Source organism: Notothenia coriiceps, unplaced genomic scaffold, assembly GCF_000735185.1.
Source record: "Notothenia coriiceps isolate Sejong01 unplaced genomic scaffold, NC01 NC01_scaffold00000969, whole genome shotgun sequence".
In the NCBI taxonomy this organism is placed as follows: Eukaryota; Metazoa; Chordata; class Actinopteri; order Perciformes; family Nototheniidae; genus Notothenia; species Notothenia coriiceps.
Window position 1 is genome coordinate 335,700 of NW_011333670.1, and position 14,882 is coordinate 350,581.

Genomic DNA, 14,882 nt, shown 5'->3' on the forward strand with positions numbered 1-14,882 from the left:
ATAGTTACAGTTATTAACACAGCAACATCAAACAGTTTCCATGTCTACCATCATTCGTGCAGAGGTGGGAGAAGTACTCAGATCTTGTACTTGAGTAGAAGTAGAAGTACTCAGATCTTGTACTTGAGTAAAAGTAGAAGTACTCAGATCTTGAGTAAAAGTAGAAGTACTCAGATCTTGTACTTTAGTAAAAGTAGAAGTACACAGATCTTGTACTTGAGTAAAAATAGAAGTACTCAGATCTTGAGTAAAAGTAGAAGTACTCAGATCTTGTACTTGAGTAAAAGTAGAAGTACTCAGATCTTGTACTTGAGTAAAAGTAGAAGTACTCAGATCTTGAGTAAAAGTAGAAGTACTCAGATCTTGTACTTGAGTAAAAGTAGAAGTACTCAGATCTTGTACTTGAGTAAAAGTAGAAGTACTCAGATCTTGAGTAAAAGTAGAAGTATTCAGATCTTGTTCTTGAGTAAAAGTTGAAGTACTCAGATCTTGAGTAAAAGTACTTGAGTAAAAGTAGAAGTACTCAGATCTTGTACTTGAGTTAAAGTAGAAGTACTCAGATCTTGTACTTGAGTAAAAGTAGAAGTACTCAGATCTTGTACTTGAGTTAAAGTAGAAGTACTCAGATCTTGTTCTTGAGTAAAAGTTGAAGTACTCAGATCTTGTACTTGAGTAAAAGTAGTCATTGTGCAGATTGGTCCATTTCAGAATAATATATAAGATATGTTTCATAATGATTGATCATGAAAGTGTTCTCAAAGCTGGTAAAGGTGCAGCTAGTTTGAATGACTTTGTATACTGCAGGGTAGCTTGTGGATTTACTCCAGGTGGAACTAAAGTCTGATTTAACACTTGATTATATTTCACATCATTCATCCACATCTGTGAAGTAACTAAAGGTATTAAATACATGTAGTCGAGTAAAAGTACACCATTTACCTCTGAGCTGTAGTGGAGTAGAATAAAGGCATTACATGGAAATACTCAAGTAAAGTATTCTTAAGTACAGTACTTGAGTAAATTGACTTCGTTTTTCCCACCTCTGGTTATGTATGCTTAAAATGTCCCCATGTTTTAGATTATTTAACCATTCTTCTTTTCGCGCCCTCTGACTGAGAATGTAATCCTTTCCAAGGTAAGGCAGGAAATGTTTGACTGTCATAAAGCGTTGCGGGAAAGCATCTTATCATTCCAGCAAAACTGTGTTTCTGACCAAGATTGATGCCAACCATGCAAGCTCATTGATCTTGCATCACACAGCAGTTGATTTCATCACAGTTGAAATACCACTTGGATTGAAAGTAAGACTACTTTTTTCTTGTAGTATTCTCACTCTCGCTCCACATACAGTATAAACCAGATACTAAAGATTTCCTTTGAACATTACATGCATCATGCTGCCCAACAACAAACATCTGCAACACATTTTGTGGAAACTTGGGGAAGATTTTCTTGCCTGAAACTGTGTCTTCTGAAATGTATATGTGTGTTGTTGCAGGAAGACGCTGTGAAATCCTGGCTTTGATCTGTTGGCAGCGTAATGTAGTCAGACAAGTCTACCAGAGGCTCTCACTCAAAAACCTTTGCTGTCAAATATTCCCGTAACTCCTTTTCTGTTTGTGTTTTCTTTATACTTGTGCGAAAGGATGAGACAGAGATAACAGAGAAAGGGGGAGCTTTGTAACATCTTATATTATGAATAATTATACATAAAGCCAATCAAAGTGAATTCCTATTGAATAATGTTTTCAAATAAACAGACAAGCTTTATTTTGTCCAAATGAAGTGTTTTGTAATGCAAATGAAGTACGGGTGAATTAGCAGATAAAAATGTATTTCCTTACAGGTATTTCCCAAACATATTTCCCCAACATTTGGAGATCCCCAAACATCAACCAAGCCTGCTTTGAATATCTTATCTACACTATGGGGGAAGTTGTCTGTGATGCCATGTCTTAAAATACGCTGTTTGCATATTGTGGCAGAGATGACGTGAGAAAAAGTTCACCGAAAAGTGTTTTTATTTTTTACTCCAGCTGCTGATTGATTGACTAAACCAGTCTTCCAAACACAGACACTTATGTATTCATCATTACTTTGTAAAAAATCCTATCTTAAAACTCCCTAATGGCTAAATAAGAGAAGATAGCCTATAAGTTTCATTTTTTGACATTTTCTTCCACTTTGATTTTACTTTTTTAGTTTTACCTGTCAAATGTTTCGCTTAGGGCCCTGTTTAGGTCAAAAATGTTCCCTACAGTACATTACTTTGCTTCATTACGGAACACACAATCACAACATCTTTGTGAGCTAACATGCTAGTTTCTATAACAACAATTATATCGGCCCAACATCAGAATACTAGCCTTGTTGTTGTGAGCATGTTAGCATTGCAACGATAGCATAATGCACTGCCTCTGGCCTCACACAGCTCCTAGCATGGTACACTGATCCTTCGCTGAGTACACTGCAGGTTTGTTAACACTTGCTCAGTGTGTGAATTTCGACTGTGTAGAGTTTTCTGAAATGGCACACAGCAGCTGTTGCTTCAAGTAATGACTGGCTAGCAACGTTAGCGATAGCTGTAGCAAATCACTACAGATTGCTTGACTGACACAATAAATGTACAGTAGATTATTTTCAACACCGATATATTGGTATTAAATAGTGGAAAAAAACACATGAGCTTATTTTATTTCTATATTGCTTTGGTCGCACAACCTCCATTGTTTGCATTGGGAGGTACTTCAGCTTTTAAAATAGCACATGTAATTACAAAAATACTTAAATGCAAATTCATTCATTTAGATTGGAAGAAGAATTACATGTATTTCCGGTATTTCCTCATTGTTCATTTCCAAACCTATTATCTCAATGCTTTGGAGATCCCCTTTTATTTTGCCACGCCTTTGTTTACCGAAAATATAGTACTGACTTTGCTTCATTACGTAGTGTCTGTGAGAAGTGTCTCTCATGCGATGATGTGCGTAGTTTTGGCACAGATTGCATAAGTGACTAACAAGTACAGTAAGTGAGTTACCAGTCAAGTTTGTTTATTATTCACTCTAGCTGCTGATTGATCGACTGAACCAGTCTTACAAGTCCAATCTGCCTCAGGGGTTGAATAACAAAGTCTTTTGCAGTCATTATTATTTAATTACACATGGTGTCTTATATTCATACTTATATTAGAATTCATCATTTCGGAATAGAATCCAAATTTAAATAATAATTAAAAAAATGGATAAATTAACTGTTGAAACAAGATATCACAGTAAAACCTTGAAAATGAACATGTTAAATATATTTACATAAGTGTGCAGATGTGAGTGCTCCGCCCTCTTTTTTTGTTTATTTCTTGCCTGACGTGTTTGTCATCAATCAAACTTTGGAAACTCCCATTGCGACACCTGCCTGTATAAATAAAGGGACTGTTGGCTCTTCTGTGATTTCAGTGCTACACATATGATTTCACCACGATGGATCTGGTAACGTTTGAGAAGGAGAACCGTAAGCGTATCCAAGCCGTTGAGACTTCATTCGGCCCGGCAGGGAGGCATCTATGCCAGCCAGGGAGAGTTCTGGTGGGTCAGGGTCGTCTCATAAAACAGGGACGGAGGAAACCTGAGCCTAAAGTGTTCTTTCTGTTCAACGACATGCTGGTGTACGGCAGCATCATCCTGAACGGACGCTGGCACAAAAAACAGAAAGCCATCCCTCTAGGTAAGCAGATCTAGTCCGACAGATTCAATTCAAATGTTTTATTGTCATATATGCTCAAAGCTACAGTGTAGAAATGGCAATGAAATTCTTCTGACCTGAGCTCCTCCAACAATGCAACATATATAATAAAATACAAAGTAGTGCAAAAAGTCTATATCTGCATAACGATGATCTGTTGGTATCTATACCTCTGTAGAAGCTTTAGTGATCAAGTATTTGTTTTAGTTTGGCTCTCTTGTGACTTTGTATTCACGGGCATTAGATATCTGCAACAGCAATTCAATGGAGGTGCATGGAATTTAAAGTATGCCGCACAAAACAATGACAACATATCACCATGCTACCTTAACTACTCAACTGAGCAAAGTGCACTTCGCCAATTTTGGACATACCAATTACATTTGAGTTTGGTCAATGTAGTTCTACATTTTTCCAAAAAAAATACTGGCACAGCCCCATGTCTTCATTTACGATCAGGTTAAACAAGTGTGGTTAAAACAACCCTTTCTTTTAAAACATGATGGAAACACCTCACAACACCTGTTGTATCGATGCACCTGAAGAAGTTTCAAAAGTTGTTATCCCAAAGCCTTTAAAATGAAATTATCAGTACAGCTGAATACTGCATGGGTAAGGTCAGAAAATATATTTATTTGACAGCAATCAACTGAATGAAAAGGACAAATATCCACCTCAAGTCTTTCTGTGCAAGCGTGTTGACCACACCATAGTATCCATGTGTTTTTTGCAATGTTAACAATATCTTCCCATGTCATTTCAGAGGACATCATGCTAGAGGACATAGAAGACAAGGAGGGATTGAGTTACAAATGGCTGGTCCGTACACCATGCAAGTCGTTTTTTGTGTCCGCCGATTCGCTCGAAGAGAAGCAGACCTGGATGGAGAACATTGGAAACAGTCGGTTAAACCTTCTGAAGCGGCGTGGCAACCGACCCGGATCCACGTTTGCTGTAACCTGGATCCCAGACAGGGCCGCCTACAAATGCATGCGCTGCTTCAAAATTTTCAGTCTCATCGAACGCCGACACCACTGCCGAAAATGTGGCTTTTTGGTCTGCAATGCATGCTCCAAGCAGCGAGCAGTGATAGATCACATTCACCCCACAAAGAGGTTGAGGATCTGCTGTCTCTGCCACAAGAAGAAGGAGGAGATGTCTCGACTGAGAGGAGACATCCCTAGAAAGAGAAGTACAGAGGAGGATGATGAGGGAGCATGCAGTGATGAAGAGGAAGGAGGAAAGACAATGCAGAATGAGGTTTCCAGCAGCTGGCTAGACTACCAGAATGGAAACTGGGGAGGTAGTGACACCTATGTTGCACCACGACCGATGCATCTGCGTTGAATGCCATGGAAAACGGATTTGAAGTCAATTGAGAACATTGTTACAAAGAGAATTGAACCATGTAATTGTATGCACACTGGAAAAAATGCCGTTTTCACTTGAAATAAGTACAAAAATCTGCCAATAGAACAAGAGAACATTTGCTTGGTGTAATATTTCTTGAAATAAGACGAGATATTTAGATAAATCAGATCTTGTAATTAGCTGGGAGAACTCATTTTGAATTATATTTGACCAGAATCAGGACATTTTGTGTTAGAATATAAGCCGCAAATGCTAAAAAGTTTTCTGTTTTCTGATGTCAGTTGGTGATTTTCTAATAGATATGTGTTTCATCTAAGACTTGACTTAACAAGATGATGCATTGTCTAAAAACAACACCCGACTTCTCACTGCATTGTTACTTCTGAAGTTATTATGTCATATATCAGGTGTAAAGACATATTCTGGTAATTTACATTAATTACTGGTAATATTTACATTAATGATGTGACCGTCTATGTTTCCTGTAGATATTTAATTGCTCTTTTTACTGCACTGTTAGTGTACAGTTTTATTACTATGCTGCTGTTTATTGTATTTTGTAACTCTGCCACAACAATTTCCTTCGGGATAAATAAAGTTCTCTATCTATATTCTGACTAGATATTAAACAAATATACCTGGCAAGATTTCGGGTTTTTGTTTTTCATATCTTTTTATTGCATTCATTAGTGTAGTGTGATTCATGCAAAACTTACTGTATAGTCTCTCTGAGTGTCATTATGTACTGTTTATACAAGAGAATGTGAAATATGTGTTGATTTACTGTTTACTTATGAAAAATGTTTTGCACACCTGCTGAAATGATCCAAAATACAATAAAGCACTTACAATATATGTCAAGGATGTCTGTTATTGTTTTATTATTAAGAGTCATGTTAGATGCATCAATATTCTTTTTGTGTTCTGAAACACCTTATTTTTAACTTCCTCAGTTTAAATGAAATTGATATAGGCTCACTCTTGGGATTATTTTCATAAAGCTCCAATGTGGAATCAAATACATATAGAGATATGAGACCTATAATCACAACAATACATAAGGAAAATACATGAAACTACAACTTTTGAAATAATTTAAGACTTAATTAAACTTAACTCATTATCATAAAGTGTTATTTCATCCTTCTTATTTATATAAAAACAGAAGTATGGTAGGAGTAAAATATGTTTTTTTTGTCATTTGGCCTTTTACCAATAACAGTATTTCATGACAAATTAATTATTTTGTATTTGATATGTTCATAATTTCCCTACTTGTGACAGTTGTGCCACTTAATATCACTTTCCCTACATCTTCAACCAGCAAGCTCAACAACTAGCCAGTAAGCTAATGTTAGCTACAGTACAGTTAAGCATCTGTAATGTCAAAGTAATCCTGAATCAAATATCTACCTGCCTATACTACTCCATAAACACAGTACAAAAACATAGAAACTAATATCTGTTGTTGCTTAAGCTAACACGCGATAGCAAACGATGCTAACAGACTATTCTCTTTGTTGCTAAGTGATAAACTCACAGCTACAGTAGCTTCTGTTAGCTAGAGAAACAACAGATGCTAACATTGATCTGAATGAACTAGCTGAAAGGCTGCTTCTATAAATAAAACCAGAAACAAAACGAAGTAACTAAACTTAAACTAAATAACTAAAGTCTTTAGAAACTAAACAACGTAGGCTATCTACCAAGCCATATAGCTAATAGCTAATGCTACATGCATACAGAACAGGCTAAATCTTGTAGGATTTATTGAGCTTGTTTTGGGAAAAGTTGAAAAGGTGACGTCTGTTTAAAACACAGTCTTAAAAAGTTATAAAATGAAAGAAAAACAGAACTTGGAAATATAGCATTTTGCAAAAAATTAAATAACATGTTTTTTAAATAAATCCAGTTATTATTGAAATTGAATTATAAAATAAAATGTTAATGATTTCTTTAACTTTTGGTTAATTTATAAAAATGTATTAATGTGATTATTACATTTCATAATGTCTATTTACAGATCTAATAATGAACTCCTTATTTCACTACATGAAGCTGACATTTTTTATTATCTTATTTATTATAAGTTAATACATTTTGTTTCAGATTGTTTCAGATTTTTAGAACTGCATTGTTGTTGTTTACATACATATGGATAGCCTATGTATATCCATATAAGCTGCTTTTACCAGGAGTAGCCCAAAGACTGAGAAAGCAGAGACATTTAACATGAATGGTTGCCAGTAAAGTATTTTGTTGTTCCTAATGCTTCCCTAAAATGTAACTCTAATGTAACATCTGCAAACACTTTAATCTTGGGCGCACCTTTATTTTGAATGTAGCCTCAAACCTGTTTTACATTTATTCTAGGAACAAGGAAGCGTAGCCTATTTTACGGTAACAAACCCATTTCAAATTCATTCAGAGTTTGTTTGTGGGGCCGTTCATTGGTCCAATCTTAGTGCTCTATTAGTAGTTGTAGAAGGTACTTGTTTGTTGTAACTTGGTTTCTAAAGATTGATAATCTCTTCCCTCTTGTTTTTCAAGTAAAGCACTCTCAGTGATGATGTAAACGCTAGGTGTTGTTGTTGGATTATCTCACCGTGACAGACTTGTTGTATTTGCCAAGTAAAGACAACAATTACCTGCTGACAGTCAAATCTTTGTCCAAGTCTTAGCATTGTCTTAGGCCGTCAATCAGGATGAGGTCCAAGCTATGCATGTCCCCCAAATAACTCATGCAGCAATAATGAAGCAACAATAAGGTCTCCAAAATGTTGGAAATGGACCTCAGCTCCTATAATATTTCTATAGTAAATACAAATAAACGAAAACAGACACTAAGAGCCTTCATTTGCCCATTGAACCAACAAACATACACACAATGATTCAATGTATTATAAAAGCATAGACATCTAGGGCCTAGTGACCTATATGTGACCTATGTATAAAATCAAAGCACTTCCATAGTATTTAAATCCTATACATCGTAGGATTTTTACTTTGGTAGCCTAAGTTTTGCGGATAATAATTGCCTATGTTATAAGTGAGGTCAACTGTGAACCCAAACCACATTTTTGAAAGGCTTTCAAATACTTTGATTTGGAGGGAAAGAGAGAAAGCCTTTTTTGCTGAAACTTTGAGGCTCTTAACGCACATGGGGACACATTTGTATTAAAGACATTTTGCATAATAGGGAACCTTTAAATGATTTTGTTGTTCAATTAAGATCACATCACATATGTCGTTTCTCGAGTCACTCTTGTTATTTGTCTCTATTTTGACACTATATGTTTCTGTTGATAAAATTAAATGTTAATCTTTTAAACTCAATGTTTTGAGGAGTCGAGTCCAATAATATTTGACCAGCTTGTATGAAATGAACACATTTGAAAAAAACTAAAATAACACAATAATGGGATTGGACGTGTACAATGAGACAATATAAAAACACCAAGAACTATACATACATCTTCTATTTCATACCATGGGTTATTTTATTTATGAAATTCAGTGTTGATTAAAACATAAAATGAACAGTACTTTAGTAACCAACATGTCATACATGCATCCATCCATCCATCTTCTCCCGCTTATCCGTGGTCGGGTCTCGGAGGTAGCAGTTCCAGCAGAGAGCCCCAAACTTTCTTTTCCCTGGTCACATCAACCAGCTCTGACTGGGGGATCCCAAGGCGCTCCCAGGCCAGCGAAGAGATATAATCCCTCCACCTGGTTCTAGGTCTACCCCTTGGTCTCTTCCCAGCTGGATGTGCCTGGAACACCTCCCTAGGGAGGCGCCCAGGTGGCATCCTAACTAGGTGCCCGAACCACCTCAACTGGCTCCTTTCGACGCGAAGGAGGAGCGGTTCAACTCCGAGTCCCTCCCTGATGACTGAACTTCTCACCTTATCCCTAAGGGAGACACCAGCCACCCTGCGGAGAAAACCCATCTCGGCCGCTTGTATCCGCGATCTCGTTCTTTCGGTCATGACATGTCATACAGTAATGATGAATATATACTGTATATGTTTACACAGTGAGGCACACACATAACACATGTAATTAACATTTTTATTTTTAAATCAAGTCTTTTTAAATCCTAATTGTGTTATGAAAATGAGTTGCGGGCGAACTTGAGCTCGGAGAAAACCCTAAATATGAATGTTCATGACCTCAGCTTTCTTCATATTTACTGCCAGTTCTTACAGTACTTTTGTACTACGTGCAGCTGTTGTTGTATTTTTTAAGTTTGAGACAGTAGAGAACATCATCATCATCATCATCAGAATAAAGCAGAAACTTCACATCAATATAGAGACCAGCAGCAGCACATTGATCCAACCCAACAAGATTTAATTTATATATACTTTCAATAAACCCTGATAAACACATTTGAATACTTGAACAGCTCTTATGAAATCACCACATTTTTGAAAAACAACAAAAACAAAACAATGTAATTGAACCCAAAAGTAGAAACACCAAGAACAATCTGCACAGACATCTTCTATTGTTGTTGTATTTATTACATTCAAAGTGGTTTAAATCACAAATAGAACAGATACCGGTACTTTAGTAACCAACATGTCATAAAGTAATGAATATATACTGTATATGTTTACACAGTGAGGCACACACAGAATACATTTAATTAACATTTTATCATAAAATCAAGTCTAAACACAACTAAAAAACACTAAATATGAAAATGGGAAATGGAGGAGGGAGGTAAAGTAAACAAAGCATGGAGTAAGGGGAGGGAGGGTGAGGTAGCAGGAAGTACAGTAAAAGGGGGAGGGACTTAATAGTGAGTTTTTTTACATCTATTATACAGATTGTGGGAAAACCTGAGCTCCAGGAGAAAACCCTGAGTATGAAAAGGGGAAGGCAGTAAGGGGTGAGGTAGGAGGAAGGAGGTGAGGGGAAAGGGAGGAGGAGAAGAGGAGAGGAAAAGGCAGCTACTGACGTCCAGCCTCCTCCTTCTCCTCTTTCTCCCCCTTTGCTTCCTTTCCCATCTCCTTCTCTTGCATCTTGCATAGCATCTTCTGCAAAATGGCGTCCCTTTCCTCAGTCGCCCTCCTGCGAGCGAAGAATCCTCTGCTCTTACTCTTCATGTGAAGACAGAGGTCCTCCAGAAGTGTCTTCTCCTCCTCCATCTTCTTCTCCTTAGCCTCCCAGCTCAGTCGAGTCTGAGCGAGGTCGTCCTTCTCCTCCTTCGCCTCCTCCAGTTGAGTCTCCATCAGATGAACCATGGCCTCCCAGCTCTGGTGTTTCTGGCTCAGGTCTCTGGAGCACTTCTCCTTCTGCTCCTTCATCTCCTCTTCAAGCTGCTGGACTTTTGTCTCCCAGCTCAGGTTGTTCTCATCCTCTGCCTGATGTAACTGAGCCTGTATCTCTTTGAATTCAGTCGCCTGGCTCTGAAGTGTCTGAGCCAGGTCCTCTTTCTCCTGAGTGACCTCTTGTATTTCAGTCTCCATCAAACTGGCCTTGGTTTCCCAGCTCTGGTGTTGTTTGGAGGACTTTTCCTGCTGCACCTCCATGTCTTTCTCAAACTGCTTCACTAGCAAGTCCTTCAGTTTGACGTCCAACTCCAAGCTGTGGTTCTCCTCCACCAGCTTCTTCTTGGATTCCTCCAACTGTTTTAATGTAGTCTCCATCTCTCTCCTCTCGTCCTCCAGCTGATGTTTCTCACTCTCCCAGCTCAGGTGTTTTTCAGCCAGGTCTTTGGAGAACTTTTCCTCCTGCTCTCTCATCTGGTCTTTAAGCTGTTTGACATCCGTCTCCCAGCTTTTTTTCATCTTGGCCAAGTGATTCTTTTGCTTCTCCACCTGTTTGCATTTAGCCTCCACCTGTTTTAACTTAGTCTCCCAGCTCAGGTGTTTTTCGGCCAGGTCTTTGGAGAACTTTTCCTCCTTCTCTCTCATCTGGTCTTTCAGCTGTTTGACATCCGTCTCCCAGCTTTTGTTGTTCTTTGCCAGACGCTCATTCTCCTCCTCCACCTGTTTGAGCTCAGTCTCACAGCTCAGGTTCTTCTTTGCAAGGTCGTCCTTTTCCTGAGACACCTCTTTTAGTTTGGTCTCCATCGGTTGTTGGTCTCCAGAGATCTTTTCTCCCTGCTTTTTCAACTGGAGCACCAACTTTTGGACTTCCTTCTCCAAGGTTTGGATTCTAAAGGTCTGCTGACTGTTGTGCTTCATCACCCCTTTCACTTTCCATTCCATCTTTTGTTTTTCGCTCTCCAAGGTGTGGTTTCTAGTGGCCTGGTTGTTTTTCTCGTCCACTACATACTTCATGCCTTGTTTCCCACTCTCCCAGCTCTGTTGTGTCTCAGCCAGGTCCTTGGTGGACTTCTCCTGGCTCTGAAGGAGTTCTTCCTCTCTTCTCTTCAGCAGGTTTATGGTCACCAGGTTCTCCTCCAGCTGCTGCTTGTGTTGAGCCTCTTTAGCTTCCATCTCCTCCTCCAGAGCGCTGTATCTTTCCTCACAGATTGTCACACACTCAAAGAGTTCATCTCCTCTCATCATGAGCAGTTTGACGGTCTCTGCGTCAAACTGCAGGAGACTCTCATCTTTCTGGCTGTCGGATGTCTCCTTGTTGCTCTGGTCTGACATTGTTCCCTCCATGGCACTGTCTGTGGACTTGTTTTGTGCGTAGGAATACAAATCTATGTGTTAAAGTAGTACGTATTTTGTCGAGAAAACTGTGACGTTTTTTTGCTCTGACTGAATATGTGTACTACTCACCGCTCTGAACTGAACAACTGAGGAATTACGGCACTTCAGAGCTCTCCTTGCAATGTCTAGATCTAAGCCATGTGATGTCATCGATTCTACTCTCAACTGTGAGGATGTCATTCCATTAAGGTCACATGTGATGTCACACACACTACAAACACAATTCCCAGCATGCTTAGCGGCAGGAAACTTCAAACGGAAAACTGATTTTATAGTTAAACATGCAATTAATTTGTCCCACTTTATGACTTTATAAGCAGAATACATGTTGTGCTTTAAGGTCTTTACAGTTACACAATGCAAAGATTTAATTTGTTTACATTTTTCCTGATGATGTTCTGAGTCAAAGCAGTGTGTGTGTGTGTGTGTGTGTGTGTGTGTGTGTGTGTGTGTGTGTGTGTGTGTGTGTGTGTGTGTGTGTGTTTGTGCTTCAAGATAAGGCTGCTTTCAGGCAGACACTGCGGGATAAATGAGGCACAAACATACAAATGTTTTTGTGGCCCTAAACAGGATTTCATTGAATTTTAAACACAATTTGGTAAAATAAATTATAATTGTTCTGCCTTTAAGCTACTACTTAGTTCTGTTCTATTCCTAGTTTGTCTTTTCTCTTTCATACCTCTTAGATCCATGTAGGCATACACAACTGTTCTATACAAGTGTAGTACACAATTTCAAATTAAATTTTGTCCGGCATCTTTCATCAAAGTACGACAACTTAAAAATAAAATAACACATACATCCAGTCAAATCTTGAATTTTAATCTCTGTGGTTTATTAAGAGACAAAATGGCCATCACAGAATCTGTGTTAAAACCCCACTATGCTGCTTCAATTGCAAAAAAAAAATTGAAATATTATCCACATATTTTTTTAATGTATGTGCCATCATAAACGCACTACGGCTAAATGCCTAATTAATACCATTTGTGTGCATTTGCTTCTTTGAGAATGATGACTGGCACACTTTTTGGACTCTGTGATACACTAATCATTGCAGCTGAAGTTCAGAGCAATATTAACCACTCTAAATCATAAAATGTACCTGACTCATGAGAAAAATGACTCTGGGCCCTTTCTATAGATCATCGTCCACTCAGTATTAATTGTCTGCAGTGCAGCCCCAAAAGAGTATCAGTTAACTTCCCCATGGTAAAACCCTCCGTGCATTGGAGCGCCGACGATTCAACATCAAGTGAATTCTCTTTAAAGATGTATTTAAGTGGAAGTGTAATATATTCTCATACTGTCCAATTTACAATCAGCAAAGCTCTTTTTATCTCTGTCCATTCCACAGCTATTCATTAATCGAGCGGCAAGTGTCCACCCTCCAGTTGGAGGCAGTTAATTATTTTTTAATTTAATCAATGCAAATGCTGCTCTTAATGGAAACCATATACTGTAACGTCTGGTAATGGACATGAAGACAATGTATGGAAAGAGAATGTAGACGAAATAAAAAAACCTTGGTCAGTCACTTTTATGTGAGCTGGGACTGGAATGGTGTGTGAATAGACAGTGAATCCTGTGGGTTTTAACCATAGACTGTATGGTTTTAACATGCAACTCACCCAGTGCATGCTGGGAAAACAACATCTCTGGTTCTTCTGAATCTAAACTCTCTATCCTAATCAGACCATGTTATAGGGGTGCAATGCTAAATCATTGAAGTCCTGTACTATTACAGTTCCTTTGGAGATAAAAAAGGCACATTTATACGCCTCACATTCGACTTCCAGTCATTTCTCGATTGGTCGAATAAGACTACTCTCTCTGCTTTATTATTGCAGTTTTGTTTCTGTTTTTCCAACACAGTCAGAACGAAATTTGCTGAGGCAGCTTTTAGCATGTATGCACTACAAGCTGGAACAAACTGCCTGCAATTCTGAGGTTCGCCCCAACCCTGGGTTCTTTTAAATCAAGGTTAAAAACATTTAATAATAATAATAATAATAATAATACATGAGACTTGTATAGCGCTTTTCAGGATACTCAAAGACGCTTTGACAGAGAATAAAAAAAAAAAATAATAATAATAAAAAACAACTTTCTTTTTAATGCAGCCTATCCTGAGATCCTTTAACCGTTATTATTGAACTTTTAGCTGCAGCCAGTATTTCATCGGGTTTTATGAACTTTCTTTTTTTTCTTTTACTTTTTTTTCTTGTGTTTTTATTATTATGCGTTAAATGCCTATGTGAAGCGCTTTGAATTGCCTCTGTGTCTTAACATGTGCTATACAAATAAACTAACCTTAAATCTAACTAACCTTGAACATAAAAGGAATACACTTCCCATGTTGACTGAAATGATCTTCTCCTTAGGTCCACCATCTGCCCCTGAGAACCCCATCTCCACGGTGAACGAGACCTGCGTCACCTTGGAGTGGTCTCCACCCAGAGACACAGGAGGCAGAGGAGACATCAGCTACAGCCTCCACTGCAGGAAGTGCTCCGGAGACGGCAGGAAGTGCACACCGTGTGGTAGCAGCGTTCACTTTGTCCCCAGACAGTTTGGTCTCTCGTCAGCCAGTGTGCTGGTCACCGACCTGCAGCCGGACTCCAACTACAGCTTCACTGTTGAGAGCCAGAACGGAGTGTCCGACTTCAGCCCCACCCCCAGAGGAACGGTGGTCATCAATGTCACTACATCCCAGACAGGTGAGAACATACAGGCGTAATATATATGTAAAAATCTGAACCCCCACATTTAAATATAGATATCAAAACACCAGTATTTGTTTACACAGACAGTTATTTCAGCTATTCAGATTTAAATTGCAGCACAAATTCAAGAAAGAAAGGATTTTGCATGCCTTCACCAACATCCACTTTTAAAGGCTGATTGGAAAATAAAATCATCCGGGGGAAGAACGTATTCATCAGCCTGAGCTAGGAATTTGAACTATCATTCAGCGGGAGTATTTTTCAAAATTGTTTCCTGATTGCAGTGTGCTCAAAAATATTATCAGGCTTTTATACTGCAACTATAAAATCACTGCTCTGCTGCATCTCCCTGATACCACAAAATGAC

At 38.4% G+C, this 14,882-nt stretch overlaps 2 protein-coding genes across 2 annotated transcripts in view; both read left to right on the forward strand.

Annotated features, from left to right (window-relative positions):
- The window catches only part of epha4b (eph receptor A4b), a 177,462-nt gene that overhangs the window by 133,543 nt on the left and 29,037 nt on the right, over window positions 1-14,882 (forward strand). Inside the window, exon 7 of the mRNA XM_010786006.1 lies at window positions 14,174-14,509. Within this exon, the coding sequence (XP_010784308.1) occupies window positions 14,174-14,509 (336 nt within the window). The remainder of the gene's footprint in view (window positions 1-14,173; window positions 14,510-14,882) is intronic.
- On the forward strand, window positions 3,452-5,949 carry LOC104958225 (pleckstrin homology domain-containing family F member 2-like). The gene is made up of 2 exons (XM_010785957.1): window positions 3,452-3,723; window positions 4,505-5,949. The coding sequence occupies exons 1-2, from the start codon at window positions 3,480-3,482 to the stop codon at window positions 5,086-5,088; spliced, it is 828 nt and encodes a 275-aa protein (XP_010784259.1). The 5' UTR covers window positions 3,452-3,479; the 3' UTR covers window positions 5,089-5,949.

Excerpts from the sequence above, each read along its gene's own strand:
- LOC104958225 (XM_010785957.1), top strand. The coding sequence starts at position 3,480 with ATGGATCTGGTAACGTTTGAGAAGGAGAACCGTAAGCGTATCCAAGCC. Across the intron at positions 3,724-4,504 it reads ACAGAAAGCCATCCCTCTAG|AGGACATCATGCTAGAGGAC; the intron begins GTAAGCAGATCT and ends ATGTCATTTCAG.